Source organism: Chrysochloris asiatica, unplaced genomic scaffold (genome assembly GCF_000296735.1).
Source record: "Chrysochloris asiatica unplaced genomic scaffold, ChrAsi1.0 scaffold00050, whole genome shotgun sequence".
In the NCBI taxonomy this organism is placed as follows: Eukaryota; Metazoa; Chordata; class Mammalia; order Afrosoricida; family Chrysochloridae; genus Chrysochloris; species Chrysochloris asiatica.
Window position 1 is genome coordinate 11,604,988 of NW_006408568.1, and position 24,539 is coordinate 11,629,526.

General features: G+C 46.4%; 1 protein-coding gene across 1 annotated transcript in view; it reads right to left on the reverse strand.

The window, feature by feature from the left end:
- Positions 1-2,826: 2,826 nt before the first annotated feature.
- MICAL3 (microtubule associated monooxygenase, calponin and LIM domain containing 3) overlaps positions 2,827-24,539 on the reverse strand; it is a 137,841-nt gene continuing 116,128 nt past the window's right edge. Inside the window, exons 28-31 of the mRNA XM_006862724.1 lie at positions 23,418-23,511; positions 3,320-3,419; positions 3,110-3,183; positions 2,827-3,011 (exon numbers count right to left, since the gene is read on the reverse strand). Of these exons, the coding sequence (XP_006862786.1) occupies positions 2,827-3,011; positions 3,110-3,183; positions 3,320-3,419; positions 23,418-23,511 (453 nt within the window). The remainder of the gene's footprint in view (positions 3,012-3,109; positions 3,184-3,319; positions 3,420-23,417; positions 23,512-24,539) is intronic.

The following is a 24,539-nucleotide window of genomic DNA, read 5'->3' on the forward strand; positions in this document are numbered from 1 at the left end:
CTGCTGGGGAATCTCCACAAAGAAAACTCCTGAGGAAATGGAACCTCTGGTCCCCATACTGCTTGTGACTGCTCAAACTCAGGAGTGAGGGTTGCCTCCTCTCCATTGCTGCTGACCCCAGGTCCCCTTGTGTTTGGGCTCACACAAAAAACAATGCTGGTATTTCCCCACATCTGCCTTCTAGAAGACTTAGCTCTTAGGAAGAAAATCTGGCTGGGGATGCTGCATGCGTTTTTAGAGTTGGAAAATATTTTATGCACCATGTCACCATGTACTAAAATCAACTGCAAACTAGTGGTTATAAAAGGAGAGTGGTTTAAAAACCAGTGCTCTACAAGAACCTGAAGCCCTAACACTGGCCCTCTCTGGTCACTGCAGGTAGTGGTGTGTGCTCAATTTGAAGGGCACAGTAGTTGTAAGGTTGATAAGGGCCGCAGCAAGAGGCAGATGCTAACACCTGATGTTCCTGCTGCCTTGGGCCACTAAAAACCATCTCACGATTGCCACATGTCTTATGAATAACTTTACACTGCTTCCTTATTTAGGGGTTAGGAGGGGTTATGGAGGATGTTGGTAGCTCTTCTGGGGCTTGGCCAGTCACAGTGGCATTCAAGAGGTGGAGAGGTTAGGGAAAAGGCCACACAGGTAATAAAGGTCCATCCCAAGGCCAATTTTATTGGAAGACTGGGATGTGAAGATGGAATCTAGAACACCTTTCTCTCCTGCTGCAACCCCCCTCCCACCCCCATTTTTTGTTTTAAAGAAAAGAGAATAAAAACAGACTTTGCCTCATTACAAAAAAAAAACCAAAAAACCAGCAAGTGAAGAAGCTGGGGCTTGTGATGGCTGATAGCAGCATGTCTCCTGAATTTTCACAGGAGAGAGGCGGCAGCTTTCGATCAACTAAAGAGCAGACAAGTTCTTTGTTCCTCTGCAAGTAGTGTTCAAGTTGAGGCACAGTATGGTTCCCCAGAGAAATGTAAAGGTCAGCATGGACTCTTCGGTCCTGCCCTTGGGAGGACTCAGAGCTGTCTCTGGTCTTTCTATACTTCCTCCCACAGCACCAGGAGTTGGTGGCGCTCCCATTCTGGCCTGGCCTGGCCCTGGTGGGACCCCTCTCTGGGCTTACTATGTGCTGACACTGTGGTTGGCCAAACAACAGACCCCTGTGCTCTCAGACAGTGGCCCTATATGTGGCACACAGCCAGGCTCTGGCTGAACTGTGAGCAGTGAATGGGGTTTGATTTAAGGAACTAAGGAATCAGTAACCTAGTTCTTATCATCCCTATGAGTTATATGCTTGCTGCCCCATGAAGATCTTGGTTCTGGGGAGGCTGCCGCCATCACCCTTGGCAAGAGAGGGCTGGATTTGCTTATCTGTTTGTGCGAGACCAACTTAAATCCCATACCTGCTGCAACAGGTACATTTCTACCTGCTTTCACCTTAGGCCAAGACACAGGACTTCTCATCAACCAGACTGATTAAGAAGTCCCCCCACCACAGTTGTCTCCGTCAATTCAGCAGAGGACTTACCCCAAAACTTTAATAAATGTTTTGTGGGAGATAAGACCCTGACACCGAAACAGGAAAACTGAGCTCTGCAGGATTCTAACAGGGGAGGTGGATGACAAGAGCTGCAGCTTTGCCTTTTGGCTCAGCCTCAAATGCTGCTGAAATGTGTTCTTGACAAGTGAATGGTCCAGATCTACACATCTGGCATCAGCCGTGTAGATGTAAGGGTGCAGGGTGAATGTGGGGGCCTGAATTCGATGTACAGAGGGAACAGAGAAGCCGTGAGCAAGGACCTCGCTGCTCTGTGATGCGCAGGTCAGTAAAGCGATGAGGAAGGCTAATAAATACAGGCATGGGGCAGATGTAGCAAGGACACACCCTTCACTCCTTACAGCCTGGTGCCAAGGTGATCAGTGTCTCTAGTAAAGATATAAAAACGCAATTGCATCTTTTCAAGTATTAAAAAAATAAGTTAATTGATAAAAAGGGTCTGAAGCAGCTGAAGACACTGCCAGGTCCTCAGCTTCATTTCAAGGTGCAAACACAGGAAAAACGCCAAGGAAAGAGAAACTTAAGTCCCGACTTCGACGTGAAGCTGGGGCTTGAAACTCAGGGCCTTATCCCAGCCCCCAAAAGTCAGTATTTTCCAGTGTCGAAATGATGTGAATTAAAAGCAAAATGCAGCAATCCACAGGCCTCAGAGCACTACTGGAGAGATGCCTGGGGCATTTGGCCACTTGGGGTCCAGTGTGTGGTGCGGGCCGTGGGTGGGGAGCAGACCCCTTGCTTTCCCCTCACTTGCATAATGAACTTGGGAGCTTTGAGCCCTCCACTTCCCCTGCAATGGCAGGGCCATGCCCTTCCTAGTGTCTATACATCACTCGCTCTGGTCGGGAAGGGTTCCATTTCTTTGGTGGTGCTTCAGGGAGAACTATAAAGACTACTGTGTCCTCCTCCACGGAGGCCCACACAGCGGTGGCTGTGGTTCTGACAGTGAGAACGATGCCTCCTCTTCTCAAACGTGCCTGGGGAGGAAAGAGGTACCAGCCAGCATGTCCTCAGGGAGCAGGGTGGTATACCCATCACGTGCTCCCACCCCTCTCTTCTGTGGGATGTCCGTGCGCCTCTCTCCAGGAGGCCTCTTCACTTGGGGTTTCCCACAGCATGTGAGGCTGGGCCCTTGCTTCTCAAGAGGCATGTGGGCATTTGAGTGTAAACTCCCGGGAAGTGCCGGGCCTTCTGGATCTTGGTTTGAGACCCAGCCCGGGTCAGGTGGATGCCGGCAGACGAAGTGGCCGGAGGTGGGTGGGCTCTCAGGACCAATTCAGGCTGAAGCCCTTAGATAGCATGACTGCCTCTAGGTCCTTGTCCTCCTCTTTCTCTCGGAGCCGCTGTTCCTCCAACAGGGCCACCAGGGAGTCTCTCTGCTCTACCACTTCCAGCATCTCATTCAGGATCTTCTTCTCCTCTGACAACTCTCCATCGGTCTTCAGGTGATCTGTGGGGGCCCAAGATGACCATTAGGTCTTGGGGGGTCGGGGAGGTGTGGCCCACACCCAGCCTCCCTGTGTACACCTCCCGTGCATTCATGCTTACCTTCTACCGCCATCCGCTCCCGCAATTCCTGCTGCAGTCGGCTCTGTCGGTCTTCCAGTTCTAGCTCCCGGGCACTGAGGTGTGGGGAGGGGAGAAGACAAGCAACAGTGACTTGGGAACCACCCCTGCTCACCCCAGCAGACTACAAGGGCCAATGCTCCTTCTGTGACAGGCAATGAGCCAAATCCCCCACTCAATAAGGCCACTCACAAAATCATCAGCTCCGACTCGTAGCGCACCATGGCGTTTTTCTCTTGCACGAGTTTAAACCACTCCTGCATCAGCTTGGGGTCGTCCTTCTTGCCCATGCCTGCCGAGAGAGGGGGGTGTCAGGCCAAGGCAGTGTCTGCTGTCCACGCGGCCGGCAGGAATTACCACACAGGGCAAATGTGCAAAGAGAGCCGAGCAAGATGCTGCCGGAACACTCCCCAGCCAGGCCCCGAGTTTGCCTACAGCACATGGGAGGAAGGGTGAGAACTAGAGGCCCCTGGCATCACACCTACCCCAGGGTCTCACTGACGCCTATTTTTCCTGGGCCCTGCCCTCACACTGCTCCAGTAACCCCCTGGCCAGTGGTGACCACTTCTCACAGGCTGATGTGTCCCTCTTAGGCATCCCCTGCTCACTGGATTCTTTGCCCTAGTTTATTCCCCCGCCCACTCATTTAATATTTAATAGTACTACGTACTAGGTCCCCTTTGAGGAAACTAGTTTAATCAATGAGGTAAATGTGCATGTATAAATTATACTTCGCCTATGGTTTGAAGTCACACTCATTTAACCATTTTTTTCCGGGCTACTGCCCCTTTCTGAGGCCTCATCATTTCTTTACCTCCTGACCAGGAAGATATCTTTTCTTTTCTTTTTTTAAGATATCCTTTCTTAACGTGTGCCTTCATCAAGCTTCCGGACAAATACTGTCCCAACAGATGCTGTGTGTGGCACATGGCAGGAGTTCTATTGATTCCCCACAAAAAGCAGAGGAGGAGAGCAACCCTGCACTGGCACACCGCTGCCTGACTCGGCTGGGCCTAACTGCAGCAGGAGGAAGACAAGAAGAACCTTCCAGTGAAGCGCACTACCAAGGAGGGAACAAACTCCTTTCCTGGGAGCGCCAAGTAGCTCATGACAACAGTGTGGTCCTGCTTAAGGCAAAAGATGTTTGCTCTAATGGTTACATTATTTTTGGATCATAAACCCCTTTGAGAACTGAAGAAAGCATGGGAATACATGTGTATACACATTGCACAATAATATAAAGAATTTCAGGGTGTCCATGAACTTCTGGAAGTCCGTCCATGGGCCCTAGCTCAAGAATCTGGTGGACTAAGGTATCTTTCCAAGTCCCACCCACTTTATGCCACTTAATTGAATGTTCTATCTCAGTAAAGGCCACCAGGTCCAGAAACATACGAAAGATGCCTTCGGGCTCCCGAGCTCACTGCTTGCCTACATTCTTCCTGCTGGACTTTTTTGCATGCTGTTCAGGGACAAATCTCTGTAGTGATGTTTGCTGACACACATGATGCCTAAGCCACACTGTGCAGAGGCAGAACTGTGCTGAGGTCACACAAGCGGAGGTTAGTGTCTGCGTCCTGGCCTGGGGCACATGCAGCTGAGCTCCCCCTGAAGCCCTGACTGTGAGCTCTGCTCTGAAGGCTGGGTGCTCCCTCCTGGCCTGCAGCGCCTGCCCCGGGGCAGTGCACATCTAAATGTCTGGGGACCACAGCTCTCCTCACCCAGCCCAATAGACCAGCCCATGGCTCAGTTCCATGCATTCCTTTCGGATTGTCTCTGCACAGTGTGCCCACGTGCCCATGGAAGATGGAGCCCTAGGCATGCAAGCTGTCCAGTGTGGTGAGCCACTGGTGCACTGGGAATGCTCCCCTCCTCCCCGTCTCCACGTGTGTAAAAATAAGAAGTCCCCCTGGGAGACATCCCGAAACCACTCATGAGCTATGGTGGAGATTGTTCACAGCCGATGAGCAAAGGGCATGACGGGGTGGGTAAAGTCAATGTGAGAGCCATGGAGAGCAGAGTTAAAGAGATTAGCAAGGGTTAGTCATGATCACACTCCCTTCCCACATGCCTTTTCAATGACAATCTTATAACCACAACGGATTTCAAATCAGAAAAACTGAAAAAAAAAACAAAACCACACACACACTCAGCAAGACACAGGGTAGAGAAGTTTGCTTGTAGGGGTTGTTGTATAAAAGAACTCTGTAGACCAGTCTTCCTAAGGACAGTATTCCTCGACACCACCAAGACAAATCACTGCCGCACAGGTGGGAGGTTCCTCACCTGCGTCCCTGGCCCCTCTATCTGATAGATTTGAAACTTAAAGGCCCCAGCACAGAAGGTGGAGAACTCATGTAGGACGTTCTGTTTCAGTCTGCAGCCACGCAGGCTGGAGCCACCTGGAGGCCTGGCTTCATTCTTCACCCAGTCCTCCCCTTCGACAGTCAAAGGGATACTGTACCTTGTAAGAAACTGCCACATACTCAAGGGTTTTGTAAAGGACCATCAAGTGTCAGGGGACGAGAGAGATAGTTGGGTTTTGGGTCTCTGTGTGACTAATGTTGCTACAACCCCCTCAGAGGCAGTGGGGATGAGGTTGGGTGAAGTTACATTACCTTCATGGATACAGCAAGGGCAGAAGGAGAGAGGTCTACGCCGTGGAGTCCCGCCACTGGGCTCAACTTCAAAAAGGACCAAACAAGGAGAGGAGGAGGAAACGGAGAAAGACAAAAAAGGAGGAAGAAAGAGAGGAGGAGGAGGAACTTGGAAGTGGAGAGGGTCAGGGGAAAGGTGAAATAAAAAACAAGCAGAGGACAAAAAGCATAAAAAGTGAGAAAGGAACAACAGGAGGAAAAGGAAAAAAAAAAAAAAACAAGAAATGGAGAAGCAGAAACAAGGGAAACAAAGTCTACAAATGAGTTAAGTCCTTCTTTTCAGCACAGAAACTGAACAAGAGCAGACCCAGGCATTGGGCAACAGTCCCTGATGGGACATGTAGTTTAAGAGAGGAGCAGAGGGTTCCTCCAGGGATGAGGCACACAGCATCCCATTGTGGCTGGCAGCTTTCAGGCTAAGTGCCTGCCCCTTTCTCCTTTGTTCCTTACAGGGAAGGCTGTGAAATTTGTGCATTATCACATGGTGGCTTTCAAGGCCTTGGATTCCCTCCTCAGAAGTGCCCAAGCCTCTATAAAAGGTCTGCCTGATGAATCTATCATATTAAATATGAGGTCAATATTGCTTCCAGGTTTGCAGATGATAACCTGGGGTCACCAACCAAGTCTATGTGAAATATTCTAAGATGTCATTATAGTTCCATGAGCTTGAGTTAAACTAAGGGGTGAGGAGGGGCCTCCTACCATCGGGTTGCCATGCCCATAGGTGGGAGCAGCACTCTAATCTTAGTGGCTGGCTGTGGCATCCGCAAAGCTGTGAGTTCTAAGCCGGGGAGTGTTGAGGGCAAATGTATATACACAGAATCGATGTTCACCAGTCCAAATGACTATTCTTGTGTGTGCCAGGGAGAGTGATTCACCCACTTTTCTTCTGGCTTTTCCATTTCTGTGGAAGGCTCTGATGCCACAGCTGGGGGTGAAGGTTATCACACTTTGGACTGTACGACCAAAAGGGGTGAGCTGACAGGACATGCCAAAAACTCACAGTAACAATGCCGGTAAGTCATGGATGGGGCAACTGAGAGAAGACAGTGTGGAGAGAGACATTTCTAAGATCTTGGGGAGATCTGATGGTTACTCAAGGAAGAGGGAGTGGAGCGGAGCAAGGGACCATCACAGAACCACAGGAGCACACACAGGAGACAACAAAGCCCAGAAAAGAAACAGGGCTTCAGGACTGCAGGGGCAGGTGAGTGGGGAGCTTTATGATGACAATAGGGTCATGCTTTGGTCAACAGAAGGACCAAGTAGACCAGCTACTGCTGAGCTGCCCTTCTACTGTGCACCTGGATAAATGCAGGTACAATGTTACTTCCATTAATTCACAGTGTAGAGTCTGTGCTGATGCTCAAAGTACCAAAACACCAAAACACCAAACCAAACCTATTGCTATCAAATAGATTCATACTCATGTTGATGCCATGTGTCAACAGAGTAAAACTGTTTCATAGGGTTTTCTTGCCTGTAAGCTTTATGGATGCAGATTGTCAGGTTCAAACCATCAACCTTTAAATTAATAACTGAGGGCAAACTCTTTGTACCACACAGGGAGCCAGGATACTTGGACAAACAAATCCTGTTAAATACAAGGTCAGTGGAAAATCACTGCTGCTTTCTGTGATTGGAGTGACACAGGATGGTCCAGGGGGCAAGTTAATACAGTGTCCACATTCATTAGCAAATGACAGTGACATGATAAAAGCAGTACACATGATAATAAAGGAGTATGTGCTGTATGTATCAACACAATGGGCTGCTACTTCCTGGACATCACGAAATATAAGCATGTAGCTTCTAAATGTAGACCAAACCCTCAGAAACTTTTTCTGATACTGAGATAGAAAAGAGATTCACAAACTAAGGGATGAATTTAGAAGCATTACTTTCAAAAGAAGAGACTGAGGGGAAAAACTCCATCAAACAAGGGGAGTTCCACCCCAGACTAGAATCTGAAATGAGATGTGAGAGGGCAGAACGACTGACTTCGATAGCAATTTCTCTGCCTTTTATGGAGATGTGAGAAATGCGTGAGATTTGGTTCACTGGCTGAGCATATGGTAAACAGAATTTTTAAAAATTATTATTTAAATGCCAGGGTAAATAGGTTTCTGTCTCTTTTAACAGGCATCAAACTGATCACATCTCAAACCATCTTCTGTGTCTTCTGAACTCTTGTTACTACTCTGGAATCCCACAGAATTTGGTCCAGGTTGGAGGCTTTTTACACACAGGTGTAGATGCTCACCCTGGACCACCTAGCTTTTCTTCAGCACCCTATCAGCTTCCCCTGGCCCATTTCACACCCTGCCAATGAACTCAATCTTTCCCTCCAAATAAGCACTTCATTTTGAAACATGACCCTCATTCATACTTCTTTAGCCCTGCACTCTTTCTGACACAGGCACTGGCCAGACATGCCACTGAATTTCAAAAATCAATAGAATATCATCATATAGTAAGACAAGTTCCATCACTTCCTCATGATGTATGAAAAAAGCAAGGCTGGAGATACTCTGTGTTATTTCATTTAATCCTTACAATGGCCCCTTGTGGCTATCTGAGCAGATTTCATCACCCCCCCTTTTTAGATGAGAAATCTGGGGATACATGTTGAAGAACCTGGACTAACTCCCACCCTGAGCTAAGAGCTTATCCTTTTTAAAGAAGGTGAACGTCCGCTTTAGGTGAACGGAACAAATGGTGGCAGCATGAAGAGGAGTTGTTACACAGATTCTACCTTGGCTCACAGTATTGAGTCGGAATGTCATTCCTTCTGCCCCATCTTCTGTAGATTCCTAGACAGTGCACCTAGGCCCCTCCTGAGTTGGGGGTGTTCTCCCTACAGGCCCCACCTCTGCCATGCTCCAGGCTGGTCCAGGACCAGTATGGTTAGAATGGCTGACAAGATGGAAGATAATAATCCTATGACTTTTTTCCTTCAACTCATCCGTGAGACACTTCATTCCCAAGACACTAAATACACCCTTCATATAAGCTAAAGGAATGTATTGTTAGGATAGCTACGAAGATACTCCCTGCCACCCTCAAGATACTGAATTTGGATGTTCATCTGAAATGTACATAAGCCCTACTTCAGCCCTTTTGGAACTCAAGAGTCCAAGAGCCCAAGTAGGCCTTGTCCTGAGATTGAGAAATACAGAAGGGTTTAATCGTTTTCTCACGAGGAGAGGTAGGGATGCGATGGTAATGCCAACACACACTAGGGACAGCATTGCCATGATGGAGTCCACTTGAAGTCTGCATTTCCAACTCAGTAATTCAATCCTGCCTGGTCATACCAGGGAAAGTCCAGAAGTATTGCTACAATGTCACAGAAACCTCAACTACACAGAAATACAAACACATGAGCTATTGGAAAACTGGTGCAAGATGGCGGAGCATGCAGACACAAAGCCAACCCTTTGCAACAAAGACACGTGAGACAGGTACGATGGTGATGCTGGAACTCTGATGCTGGAATGAAAGGGCAGGACAGAGAGGTGGATTGAGTGCTGACTGGAAGAGGAAACTGAACAGGAGCAGTGAGAGAAAAGATACATTGCGTGAACTGTGGGCTGGTGTGGAGCAGCAAGGCCATTTTGAGCTTCTGAAAGCAGCTGCTGATACAGTGGTCTGGGGGCACCGGGCGTAGCTGGAGGTTGGTGACAAGGGGGTGCAGTACTCCCTTGTTCTGTGTCCTCCTAGTAGCAGAAGGCATGGCCAGTCCTGCCCTTGACAACCCAGTGGCACCACAGCTGCTGCATAGCCTCTGCTCTGCCTGGGGATCGGGTGCCGGGCATAGTGCCCCTGTTCTGGAGGCATGGGAACCCATCCTGAACTACATTACACAAACAGTATACAGATAACTGTGTTCATACTTCTGTTTACTTCACATCCACCAAGAGATAGGCGGCGAGTGCCTGATGAGAACACGTCAATATACAATCATCAACTAAATAGAAATAAAGGCTGGGAGAAAGAAGGCAATTTCATTTTACATAAAGAAACACGACACAGTGCCTCAAACTAGTGACCAAAATACAGACTCTGAAAATGTAACACCAGAAATGGTATCAGAACAATCTGAAAGAATTTAAGAGAATGCTGATTAGGCAACTTCAATAGATAGAAAGATCAAGAAAACTAGAGGTAAAATAAATGAAAACACAGACCATGCTATAGAAAAAAAATCAGGAGACAAACTGACAAAATAATGGAAAAAAAAAATGGGAACCATACAAAATTAGCAAATAGCCAGAAGATTAACACTAAGACTTCAGAAATAGATGATACACTGAAAGGGCAAAGAAGAAACAGAATGGAGTCAATGATGGAAAGCTAAATGAGCTTGAAGACAAATCCCTCAATAATTAATGGTCAACAGAGGAACAATGGAGTCCTGATGTGACAACGTAGAGTAAGCACTGGACCTCAAGGGGGTTTGAACCACATGGTTGGTGGTTCAAACTCACCAGTCGCTCCTTGGAAACCCTATACAGGGTCACTGTGAGTTGGAATCGACTCAATAGCACTTAAAAACAACAACAGAGGAACAATAGAAAAAAAGAACAAAAACTGAACAAAGCCTAAGATTTATGTGGGACACTACCAAGATAAATAACATTTTATTGTTGTTAAGTGCCGTTGAGTCAGTTCTGACCCATAGCGACCCTGTACAGGGTTTCCAAGGAGTAGTTGGTGAGATAACATATGTGATAGGAATTACAGAACAGGCAGAAAAAAAGAGACAAAAAAAAAAACCTCACCAAAAAGCCCAGAATATTTTCCAAGAGTTGTTGGAAGAAAACTTTCCTAACATCATGAAAGACAAAAAGATAGTCATTCAAGAAGTTGAACGAACTCCAAACTGTACAGACCCCAAAATAAAATCACCAAGACATAATCAAACTTTTCAAAACAAGGAAAGAATCCTGAGAACAGCTCAAGACAGCAAAACCCATACAGGCAAGAAGATAACATAATGACATATCTAAAAGTCTGAAAGAAAAAAAAAAAAAACAACAAAAAACTGCCAACCAACGATTGTCAGCAAGACATAGTCAGCAAGATTGTCCATCAAATATGACAATGAAATTAGGTCATTTTCAGACAAACAAAAATTAAAAGAATTTGTACAAAGCAGACCAAAATACTCAAAATTTGTAAAAAAAAAAAAAAATTAAGGGGAGTAGTTCCTTGGACAAAGAACATCCTGCAGACAACAACTTGAGACTAATATACATGACAATATAATTATTAGACTCATCCCAGATATAGACATATACAGAGTAAAACTGACCTATGGGACTGAAGAGAGAATAAGAGATTCAGTTGCAACAACAAAAGCTAGAAAGCAAAAAAAGGCAGAATAATCTATTTATAGAACTTCCAAAGGAAGAGGAAAGCAAATCCATTTCAAGGAAAAAAAACAACAAAAAAAACCTAACTATAACCCTAAAAACTAGTCTTACTCCTATTCCTAGCCCAATTCTTACCCCTAACACTAACTCTAGTCCTAACTAAAACCCTAACAATAAGTGAAGTCCTAGACTTAGCCAATATCTAGCCATAGTTTCAACCCTAACCCTCAAGTCTTACTCTTACAACACGCCCAGGCCACGCCCACCAAGAAATGTCAAGCTATTGTTTCTTGGCACATCCTCCATCTAGGTCTCTATACTCCTGAAGGTGGTGTTTTTCTGATGGATTCTGTGCTCTTTAATTTATACCAAGTCAGAATGGGTCTCAAATTGTGCCCCTTTTGGTTTGGGGAACAAAAAGATGTCTGAAGGGACAAGATCAGAGCTGTACGGTGGAGAGGCTAAGATTTATCAAGGAAATTCTTCTAAGACAGCCCTTGCTACCTTTGAAGAATGAGCAGATGCATTGTCATGACTGGAAACAAAATTCCTTGGCATATCTCTCCTGGTCTTTTCCTCACCAATGCAGCTTTCAATTTTCTTAAAATTTCTTAATAAGCCCCCACGATCATCTTGTGTTCTTAGAGAAAATCCTTCATGATTAACTCGTTGGAATCCAAAAACCAGCCACCATACCATTCTGGGCTGACCTACCTACTACCTGGCCTAACAGATCTTAAAAGTCACTGTTTTGACTGGACCTCTCCCCCAACTCCCTTGAAGGCACCCTAATGAGATGGAGAGAACTTGTTTGCAGCTATCCACTGATTACAGAGACATGTTTAAACACATTTTGTTTGGAATGAATCAGTATATGTATGAACTTGGACCCTAGTAGCAATACTGTTTGAGTTACACTTTTGGAAAATCCTTCAGGTAGAAAGGTATTTTAGTATGGCTTTTGAACAAGTTCCAAGCCACATCAAGCTGTCAGGGGCTGGAGAAAGGCCCCTTAGTGGTGTCTTGCGGGTCCAGTTTTCTGTCACAGGGAGACCCTGACTATCTGTGGGTCAGCCCTTGTACTGCCCGGGTGGGTTCTCGCTTCTCACCAGTGACCAACGCAGGTGCAGATCATACTCGGACACTCTCAGAGGGGGTCACACTAGAATGACTTCAGTATCCACAGTGGTAGTGTACATAGGGGTGGGGCCACCAAGGCAGGGGTGTCCCTAGAGCTGGAGTCAGTTGTTAACCATCGTGGTAACTTGTCACTAACTTGACAAGTTACCATGATGGTTCCCCCTTTCAGTCAAGGTCTGTGTGAGTAGGCTGTGCATGGCCACTGGGTGAAGAGGAGGGTTTATGTTGGTCAACGGGGGAGGCAAGGTGCTGTGGGGCCTGAAGCAGTACCAGGCCATACCAAGCAACTGACCTTTGCAGGGACAAGCGGGATGGTACCACCAGCCTAGTAATGCCACTGCTACTCATACCTGTTTTGGGCAGCCATTGGCACTGGACTGATAATTGCCCAGTGTTGGGAAAATACCCCAGCTCAATCAATGATAAAGATATTACCAGCATTTTCCTAAGTAAGAAACCTTATCAGGGACACTAGAGTCTTGGGGTGGTGCTGTGGGATAATACACTGGACTGAAAGGTTGGTTTGAACTGCAAGGTTAGCAGTTTAAACTCACCAGCCACTCCTTGAAAACCCTACAATGTCACTGAGTCAGAATCGACTTGATGGCACTTTAAAAACCAACAAAACCAGGGGCATTAACAGTCAGGCTCATACTCAACTTCCAAACCTGCAGAAAGCAACATGCTTGGTTTGGGAGAATCCCTTGGTGATCCAGGTATAAAGGATAGGGCTTTCATTTAGTTTCTGATCTGTGTTGTTCAGGCTGTTGTAGGCAGAAGCAAGGGGAGACTGACACACATCCTGTTGGCTAGGTTATACTTGACTGTTGACTCTTCAACCCAAGCCACCTCTTTGCTCATTCACACTGCTGTGCTCTGGGTGAGGAAGCTTTCTCACTGTAAGGCTAAGGCGCCCATCCCCAAACCCAAGGCATACATTGCTGCCCTTGCAGGGGCTCAGGTGAGCTGATGGGCAGTGCCACAGAAGAGGCAGTAGGTTTCTGGTCTGGCAAGCCCAGTCTAGATACATGTGACAGGGTTGCGGGGATATACCACAGGTTGTGAAAGTTCCATGCAGAATGAATCTCTAGATTGGGAGAAAAAAATGAAGGTAACAGAAATCCAGCACATGTGGATTTCTCTCACAAACATGGCTGTGTACACATTGGAACAGTGGAATACTGGGGAATGTCAAGATTTCAAAGTTACCAGCAAAAAGGATCACGTGGAAGTGTAGTGACGAGCTCTGCCCAGAACAACACAGACTACAGGACCAAGAAGACTCAGGGAATGGTCCCAGTACTCTGAACCACATACAAAGGAATATTCAGAAGGTTGGAAGACTTACAGCTGGGGAGTTTGTGGCAGAAGCAAGAAATCCATTGCTTCCTGGTTCAGGACACTCAGCTGCTCCAGGAGCCACCATTTTGTGTGGGGCCAAGCAGGGAAAGGATCAAAGCAGCCACGGACGCCTGACAGAGCCGCAGAGATAGAGTCTAGGAGTGGAGGTCCCTAGGACCATCAAGGGAGAAGAGCAGAGAGCGGGACCCTACCCAGAGAAGCAGTAATGCCTGAAATGGAGCCAGAGATGATGACGTGGAGCGATGGAGCAGCTGGAGACTTTAGATCCAGAGAGGGAGAGCGACTGTGTGCTGAAGACCTGGGGTGTACGGGGGGAAGGACTGCATGGAGGGAATTGTAACCATGGCAATGAGAGACAATATATGATAGAATGAATGTAAAACTAATGTTCTCCCATGTAAACTATCACATAATTCACAATAAAATATTAAAAAAAAAAAACAAAAAAGATAAGAAAACAAAAAACAAAGTTACCAGCAAAAAACAGAGCATGGCTAATGTGTAAAATGAGCAGATGTGCCCAAGTCTAATAACAGCAAATTGAGGGAAACAAACAGAACAGAAAGGTGTGGACATGGTCCCTCAGAGGCCAGACTTGAGGGAGGCCTCCTTGTCCTCTCCTGCAACTCAACAGCAACCACATTCCAGCCACTTATGTTCTGCTTCTAAGCCATGTGTGTGCTTTTAATTCCACTGAGACCCCCAGTTCAAGAGGGGAGGTCTCTGAAAACTAGAAATTAGGTGTGTGTATGTGTGTTCAAGTTCTTCAGAAGAGACGTAGTTGTTCTCACAAGATTTCTAGCTATCTACTGGTTCTCGTGCTACACAACTTGGTAGGCTGGGTGGGAGGTGTGAGACTGCCCAGTGTCTCAAGGGAAGAAGGAGGGGGAATGTGGTTACTCTAGGACCCTTCCTCTCTTGCCCAAAAGTCAGGATGTGAACCTTTGATGATTTCTTTTGAAATCACAAGGTTCAGCCATGTGGAAATGGGAAATCTTTCTTCTCTATTCAGTGATTCAGAGTCTTCGAATACAGATTTGGCATCTTTAAACAGCTGAATGCCATACAGACCCCTAGAAACAATAGTTTGCTGGGCAGAGCACTGGGCAAGAATCAGGAGTTTGTCCTCTGGGCAGGATACAGAATTCTGCACTCCTTGAGTACTACCTGCAGCGTTATCTTACTCATGTGAGAAATAGCCTGGGCATTATTGCTCAGCATTGGGCTTTGGCAGTCTTCTGGGGATGCAAGAGCAGAGGTCTACATTTAGACAATTAGGTCAAAACATATTTTTTTCCTTCAAGTGATGAGGACTGCCAAGTGCCCCAAGAATGAAACATCTGCAGAAACTAAAAGGAACCTAATTCTGGTCATCTCTGTCTTTCCCCTGGGGTTTCGTGAGAACAAGACCTGGGGCCCTTGTTGAATGCCTGCTGTCTGCAAGTGATGCCCTCCAAAACAGAAGGTTTCTTTCAGGCTTCACAAAAAGGAAACCAGCAGTCTCTTATGTGGTGAGTAGAAACACAAGTCTTACATAAACTTTACATAAACTTCATATGGTCTGACTAAACAAGAAGTAAGGGAATCAATCAGGAAGCCAAGTGACAAGGATTTTGGGGTATTTGATGTTGAAGTGTTTTACAATTCTGAAGACATACTGAATTTCTTTTTCTTATTTATTTGTTTCCCCAGGAATGTGTTGATATTCCAAATCTGTAAACTTCTAGCTGAAGTCAAGGGTTTTAAAAATGGAGCCAGCCAGCTAAATTTCATCACTCATACTGAATGTTGTAATGTGCAATAGGGGAAGAAAAAAACCAAAATATAAACTAGACACGTACGAGGTGATCATATGGCTAGAATATCTACAGAGAAGGGTGCATATAGTTTTAAGGAAATGGATTTTGATCGTTTCTTTTCAGGAGATTTTGAATTGAAAAACAAAGAACTTTCCCCAACATTGATATTCAGTCAGAATTAACATCAACATTTCCCAGGGAGTGTTAGGGGAAAGAGGGGAAGGAATCAGGGGCATTAGACAGGGGTAGGACGAGTTAATTGGATTGTAAGCATCAGCCCTTTTACAGCATCAATGTCTTAAGTGTGAGGGTCACTAACCACACTGAAGCTCTGGGGCACAGAGGTCTCTGGGGGGTGGGACTCAAATGGAGTATGGGGCCAGGGAACACAGCCAGCAGGGGCTGCAACCATGAAGCCCACCTTTAGAAGCCGTGGCTCCTTACTGGCGGAGTCACTCCAAGATCACTGAATTACAGCTTTGTTTTTTAAATGAATGGGCCATGAAATGACTTAAAAGGATGGGTCAGAACAACATACAATAAGAGAATTTTCTTTGCCAACCCTATTTTAAGACCACTTCTAGGCATGGAACCTCCATAGGAAGATGAAGAGGTCAGATTGCCAGATGAAGGATGCAGGGACACCAAGAAGCTGTCAGAGCTCCCCTTGGTTAACCTCAAGGTTGGCTGCCTGGCATTCCTTTTGCCAAATTGGCAGCCTTCCAGGAGAAAATCTAGAAACAAGATTTATGGATTGGTCATTTCTCTGAGCAACTGCACAGCATGACAACAAAAAGACTAAATTCCTGTAAGCCAGTCATTCTCCCATGGTAGAGGGCATCGGAATCACTTTGTAGGTTTGTCTGGGGTGGGGCCCTGATAATTTGGCATTTTGGACAAGTTCCCAGGTGAAGATGCTAATGCTGTTGGTTTGGGGACCACATTTTGAGAAGCACTGCTTTAGGCTTTTCTTGTCTTCCTGGAAAGACCTGCAAAGTCAGTCCCAGGACATACCAGGGGGTTGTGGGCATCATTCCAGAAACCTGTCAATACAGCCTCAAGTTCAGTGGCTGTGGACAGAAATCAGAGCAATGAAGCTGGTTCATGAACCTGGATCTTCTTGCTTCTTGGTGGGTGGAGTGGAGGGTGGTAGGGATGCAAGCCCACCCTAATGAAAATGGGTTCTTCACGTTTGATTCCTGAGTGGTCTGCTATGAGCTTCTTAGTGATGTGATATCTCCAAGTTGTGATTGATAGATTTGGGGAAGAGGACATACTGGAGTGAGCACATGTGTTTGTGTGTGTATTGATGCTGTCAAACAACCAAACGATATTATGGGGGCCGGGTTACAAGACTGATGGGCTGAGGCAGGTGAAGTTTTGTTTTGAAAAACAAAACCCAAAAGACCAATACAGCCTCGGGCAGCAAGAGCTGCCCAGCCTCTTCTGGAGCGGATCTGGGCAGCGGGGTAAGTCAGACATCCTGCTCCATTCTGAACTGGAAAAGGGCCTGTGCTTTTGCCACATTTGGTTATCAAGTTGATCTTCTTATTGTTGGTGAGCAGGGATTAGGAGAGGGTGGGGAAGGGTATGGGAGGGTTAGTGTCAGCAATAGATGCTGCTATACATACCACCCAGATGCAAGTCGATGAGGTCACTGTAATAAGACTCTCCCCAATAGTCTACAACAAGGAATTGGTGAAGAGAGTTATTGGATCAGATAACCCTCTTGTCCCCCCCGCATGCCCAGACTATTGATGAAATGAGGCACTAAAGACACACACAGAGATGCAGTCAAGAGGGTAAAGAAGAACAGATGGAAAGCACACATCTGTCAGTGCATTATACACAATATGTAGCTATATTTCAGGATGGTGAGCGTGAAGACCAATGGCGATGAAGCCAAGAGCCAGGAACTGTGGGATATCCAGTCTATACTTCCTATTCATCAGCATGAAAGACCTTGGCTTTGTTGGGAACCTTGACATCTGGGATCCAACCTTACTTAACTAAGAAGATTTAAGCAAGTTCAGGGGCAGATCAAGGGTTCCTTCTTTCCTTCTTAACTTCCTTATTCACACCGAGGGGCTGGGGACAAAATCTGAGCAAGGACACCCACCCTTAGGTTTAAGTGCAGACATAGCTCTCCCAACAAATCACACACACGTGACCCCCATCAGGGACTCTATCAAACTCCTTGCACAAGCACTTTTTTGGGATGGGTTTGAGATGAAGGTGATCCTGTTCTTCTGAGGTTCCGGCACCAACTTCAGCCAGCCTTCTCTTGAAAACAGGAAACCAGCCGTGACTTATGTACAGGTCTTATCCCAGACCAAGTGCTCTAAGATCTAAGACTCTTTGAGATCTGCTTCCCACAGGCACTCCTAGCCTTAGATGTTGCTGTTGTTAAGTGCTGTGGAGTCAGTTCTGACTCATAGTGACCCAGTAATAGAGTTTCCAAGGAGCAGATGGTGAGTTCTGAACCGCCAACTCTGTGGTTCAAACCGACCTTGTGGTCCAGTGCTTATCCTAGAGCGCCACACCAAGGACTCCAGCCTTTATCACTACTCAGTTGGTTATTAAATTCTTTGCATGCCTGAGATACAAAGTCTGGACACCGCTGAGGAACTTCAGAAACTCACTCAGTTATTGAGCAGGTGGTGGTCATCTGCCCCGAATCACAAAGAAACAGACCACACCAGGTTTCAGTGCCCAAGTCTCACAATCTGAATGCTGATCCTGGCAGCATTTTTATTCTACATGAGGGTTTCCCTTCAAGAATGGGCACATCAGAAAGCAGAGTGCAATCTTGTCATGACTTTGCAGCTCATGCGCAATGCTGTTCCAGGGGCTCTAAGTCTGAATCAGGGTTCCAGTACCAAAAAGGGCTTCCTAGTATCCTCAGGACCAGATAGAACACAAGTGATGCCCCAGAGGCAAAGGCTCTGAACCCAATCCTCTCACTCTGGGTCTAAAATAATTATTTGACAAGTTGAGAGCAAGAAGGAAGGCAGGTCCACATCAAATCTCTTCTCTGGAAGGGCAATGCGGCTCACAAGTCTGACCTCCTCAGACAGCAATAGAAGTCCACCAAAGCCAGGTTCCGGCCAGTTTAGCAGAACTCTCAGGGAACGGGTGGGTTGTTGAATGACTCCAAATTACCATGCTCAGCTGAGATTACCTTCTTACAGGAAACATGGTCCCTCCGACCAGGGCTCAACCAGGTGCAACGTGAAGAATGGAATCAAGAGGAGCAGAGGCAAAAAAAAAGTCAACGTGCATAGGTTAGCCTTGATGATCTGTCAACTAGGGAATGGGCCTTTGGGAATTTCCACAGAAGGCCAGTCCTGGGAGTGATGTGATTAGAATGAGAAAAGAAAAATAACATATTTGGGAATACCTTCTTGTGGTAGAAGCCAATGTATTCAAAGAACTTCCCAAAGGCATCATGGGGAAATTCCCAAACAGAAATACCAAAACGTGCCCTTAAAGACTGGATAGACATGCCTGGATGGAGAGATCTTCGTGCAATCTTGCTGAAAGGGAGGAGTTTGGACTAGATCAGTGGTTTTCAAACTGTTCTTTGGAACCCTAGGATCTTCAAGAGGTTTCTCAAGTCCCTAGTTCATAAATACTTTCAACTTATTTAAACACTTTAGTAAAAAAACCAGAGACAGCACATGCACTTGTAGCCCAGTGAACCCACTAACATAGGAATCTGTGCTGCTAGGGCAACTCACCCTGAGGACCTAGTACCAACTTTTCTCTGCCCACTCAGGAGCAATTATAGGAACTCTCTGTGAAGGTATTATTGCGTGGGTGGTTGTTGTTAAGTACAGTTGAGTTTGTTCCGACTCATAGTGACCCTGTAAAGGATTTCCAAGAAGTGGCTGTTGAGTTTGAACTGCTGACCTTGTGGTTCAAACTGACCTTGTGGTCTAGTGCATTATCCTGCAGTGCCACACCAGGACTCCATTAGAGTGGGACCTCTTGTTTATTTAAAGTATAGCCTCCAAGTATAATGTTGTTGTTGTTATGTGCTGTGGAGTCGGTTCCGACTCATAGCGACCCTGTACAGGGTTTCTGAGGCTGTAAATCTTTACGGGAGCAGAAAGCCTCATCCTTCTCCCGCAGAACAGCTGGTAGTTTCGAACTGCTGACCTTGCGGTTTGCAGCCCGATTCGTAACCACTATGCTACCAGAGCTCCTGTAAAATGATACAGGAGGCCACTCTAGGGCCTCTCTGTGAGATAGCAACTACTCTGTGGTGTAAAGATTTAACTTTACCTAAAATAATTAATGTTGTAGTCTGAAGGATAAGTACTGGACTGCTAACCAGAAGGTTGGCAGTTCAAACCAACCAACAGCAACTCGGAAACCCTATACAGGGTTGCTATGAGTTGAACAGACTCGATGGCACTTAACGACAACAAAGTAATATGGTCTTGTCTTTGATTCCTGGGAAGAAAACTCTAAAACCTTAGAATTTCTTGGGTGGAAGCTTTGTTATCCAGAGCACACCTGAGGACCTGGGCTAATGATTAAGGTCTGGCTAGATCAGAAAGACCACCTGGTGGTCAATCTTAACTGGCTTCAGGAGGCAGGATTTCACCTGTCCTGATGATTCAATGAGGCCTCAATCTTGAATACACAATGGTGGAGGCCAATAAAGATTCTAAATTCAGAAGCGCTTCCAATCAGGGAAGGGAGGGAGGTGCCCTGCTTTGGGATATGGAAACAGTGTTGGATTACCCAATAAGCAAGGTAAGCACAGGCTTACTTATTAATCTGCAGTAAACAATTTCACTTTTTTAAAAAAACAAAACAAAACCACATTATAGATTTTGCTTTAAGGTACGGCTGGCAACTGTCTCTTCCACAGCATCTTCCTACAAAATCAAAGCCTCTTTTCCAATGAACAATTCCTTAATAGGTCTGCAGTACTCAGTAAGCACCGAGTACTCAATGTGAGTCAGTGGTGAAAATGAGAGCCCAGGGCAGGTCCCTGGGTTGGCAGCTGGCATCCTGATGGACTTATAGGAAAACCCTAAATTTTTATCCAGGTCAAGATTAAGGTGTCATGGAGAGTTAGCAGCTGGCATCTGCCTACTGGTCATCTAAAGAAGTGTCCTTTCAGTTTGTGATTGCTGAGCTGGCTCTGGTAGCTAGGGGCAGCGAGAGAGAGTGCAGGGATGATTGAGAAATGATAAAGCAGGCATCTGATTCATCTTCACATACTGGAGACAGTTTATGCTGATTCTTATGGACATCTCTCTAAGCATGTGGCTATCATGGTGTAGTGCTTTATGTAGGTGACACACGTCAAGATATCATAGCATAGCTGGCTTTGAGATTTACTTAGATTCATCTAAGGAATAGGAAGTGCTGTTAGATTCCTTAGTGATTCAACTGCAGGACAATTCTATTGCTCCACTTTAAAGTTTTGAGCATCTAAATTACTTAAACTGCAGGTATCTGAAGATTTCCAAGTGAACTGTTCAAAACATCCAGCTTATCATTTACAATGACTACCTGTGTGAAGGGAGTCCTGGTGTGAAGTTGTGGGCTAATGAATCGGACTGCAAAGCGGTTTGAACTGCAAGGTCGGAGGTTCAAGCTCACCAGCTGCTTCTCGGAAACCCTATACAGGATCGCTATGGGTCAGAATGGACTCAGTGCACTTCACAACAAACAACAAACTTGTGTGAATGGCAACAATCTCAATACTTGGTCCCGGGAACGATGAGGACATTCAAGTTTACTGACACCTGCTGTTCTCTACTGTAACTGGCATTTCCCAGATGTGTGTTTACTCACATTTTAGATGAATTTGTAATTATTTTAAACCTGAACTTTTCATTGGACTTGTAATAAGAGTTCTGATGCTAAAAAATAAGTTTGAAAACCACTGTCTTGGATGGAATTCTGGTTGTACATGTTTATAAAAACACAATCATTAAGCCTCTAGAGAGGGTTTTGTGAAAATTCTTCTCTTGAATGGTACATTTTTCCCGGTCCCTTGGCAGTCAGCAGCTTGAGTAACACAGGTGGTTTGTAGAAGGGCTCCTAGAAGTACTGCCTTTGACTCAAACTGCATGGCAGCCAATGGACGCTCGTGTGCCTGAAAGGAAATACCGGCCCTGCTGGTGAGCAGAGAGGCAGTTCTGAAATGTCGATGTGTATCAGTACTGACTTAGTCTATCTGTTGACTGGTCTCTTTCCATCATGACAGAAATACATTGTGGGGAAGGGTAGGAAGGGAGGATGATGGTGCCCTTCTGATACCTTTTAAGAAGAGAAAAGCAAGAAGTAAAGGAACCCAGAGCTGGTTGTATTGGGCACAGGGGACTGCAGGTGGATGGGGCTAACTCTCTCCCAATGGACAAGCTTAACTGAGGAGACCAAGGCAGAGTAGGCATGGCAGGGAGTGAAAACAACGAAAAAGGTCCACAAGCTAGTGGGGACCACCATAGGCTCACTGGACAGCTCAGTGGCCCTTTTAGGTAGATCTGAATCTCTATGATTGGACACATGGGGTCAGTGCTTGCTTTGTCATAACACATCCCAGGCTTCTTGGCTGACTGGATGTTTAGTGGTTCAAGTGTTTGTAACTCTTCTGGTGGCCTGGGTCTCAAGAGTTAGGTGACGCACAAACCCAAGAACATTCACATCTTTATCTTCTTTCTCTCCCATCCCAGCTCTTCACCTGAAGGACATCTTTCAGTTGATGGTAAGCTGTAGTTTCTAGGCTCTGAAGGCCTTCGAAAAGGAGACCTGCTTCTACACACAAGCCCCTATTCCCCCCTACGTGGACTACAGACCTTCAAAACCCCATGAACTGACAGGCACATGCCAGGACTTCAGCCCATTGGTCTGGGTCTAACAAAGTCAGGTAGCAGCACCTAGCCCGACTCCTGGCTGCCTCTTACTGATACTTCTTTAGTTTCATGGACGGCCTGTCCGCATGTACTCCTTTTACCCCCACCTGCAATGCCAGAATAAGGAAGTAACAAGGAATCACCACCGTTCTTTAATCCCCAGCCTCGTAGTTTGAATGCTGAGCCTGAAGAGATGAAGGTGTCCCCACACAGAGACTAGACTAAGGCTCATGTCAGCCTGAGAATGCAGAAATCAGTCACTCCACACCTGAGGTGGGGGCCGAGGTGAGGCCTGGTCCAGTGGTTTCAAAGTCCTGAGCACACAGCTCCCTGGATCCTTGGGACCAAGGATGACTCATTTATTTAATTTTCTGGTTTGCTTTGCTCCCAACTGTGCTAAACACAAACCCACAAGTTTCCTCTGGTGGGCAAGTGGGTGTGACCGAATTATTATTCTAGAGCTCTTCCCTGCTAAGAGAGGCAACCCCCAGCCACACAGAGCTCACAGTCATTCTCTAAGTTCCCCTCGGTAAACAAGGGGCCTGGGTTTGCACTGGGGAATCTGTTTCTGACGAGAAGGCTTTGTACTCCATTTACAAGTTATGGATGAGCCCTTCTGTGCCCTGTACAGCTTGGGCAGAAGAGGGGGCCCAGGGTCGGCTGAACAAAAGAGGGTGGGGCACGTGAGGGAGCAGGCTGGGGGATTGCTCGGTGCAGTTCTGTGATGGCTCCTTGTAGTACAATCTCCCTCATTCCCAGTTATTTCTCCTAGAGAAAATGGGGGCGGGGGTGAGGGGCAAAGAGGAAAGGGGGGAGACAGCCCAGTGCTTGCCATCAGCAAATGAAATGGACTGATTTCATTTTTGGGTGAATGGTAAGCCTGAGGCAGGGCTGAGCTGAGGCCAGTCCCAAACAGAAGTACTTTTCTCTCCTTTGACTATCAGGAAGCCCCAGGTCTCAGTGGGTCCTACTGGAATAGGGGCTGATGTCCAGGGGAGGCGACGCAAGGCTAGCCTACTAAGGGGGGTGCTTTGCTTCAGGAACAGAACTCTTCACAAAGGAAACCAAGACAGTACCTGCTTCACCACGCAGAGCCTTCTCCACAGCGACCCCTCTTTCCTCCAACTGCCTCTGCTTCTCTTCTACCTGCTCCAGCTGCCGTTGGATAATCTAACATGGAACAAAACGCACAATAAGGACCCAACTCTCTTAACGCCTAGCTTTCAGGAGGCAACAACGGAGGTGCACAGAGAGGGAGAAACACATGCTGGGAAGGGCTCCCTTCATGGGCATTATGCCCAGTGTGTAGTGTGAAAACCAGTCACCCCAGCTCACAGGGCCTTGGCCACTGTGCAGACTTCTGGTCCCTGTGTGAGCCAGCGCCGTGGAGCACGGCACACGGTTTTTTTAAAAAGTTTTTATTGTGAATTGAGTGATAGTATACACGTGAGAACTTTGGTTTTACACTCATCAGTTCTCCTCTGTGCATCATCAATCAGTAGCTTTTGCTTCCATTCCCTCTGGTTTTTTTATGGCGTACTTTTAAGTGATGGCCAGCCTCTCATCACAGCAGTTAAGAGAGAAGAAGTGAATATAAACTCTGGCAAGAAGGATGGTGGTGTTTGTTATGTGCCGTGGAGTCGGTTCCGACTCATAGTGACCCTATACAGGGTTTCCAAGGCTATAAATCTTTATGGGAGCAGAAAGCCTCAACTTTCTCCCATGGAACAGGTGGTAGTTTCGAACTGCTGACCTTAAGGTTCACAGCCCGATTCGTAACCACTACGCTACCGGAGCTCTTGGCAAGAAAGAGCCAAGTGCGCTAACTTAAGGCTCTATTGATACTGCTAAAGCACTAGAAGGGGTTCTCAGAAAATCCTGCCTATATAAGCTAAATTGTTTTTAAAACTGTGAGTGGCCTAGGATCAATAAGGCCTGAAGACATAGGAGGATGGCCCTGGTCTTTTCCTACAAAATGTGAGGCCCTTTAGAGGCTGACAGGCCACATGGACTCTTAGTATCAGTTTTCACATATGAACCTGCGGACTCTGCAGTGATTACTCTGGAGTGGAGGCATGGCTATGGGAACAGCACCTGTGGCAATCAGCTTTAACTTGTGAATGATCTCTCACAGCTGGCAGGGAGACTGCTCACGCTGCCCAGACATGCTGTACCTGACATAACCTAGAGACACCTCT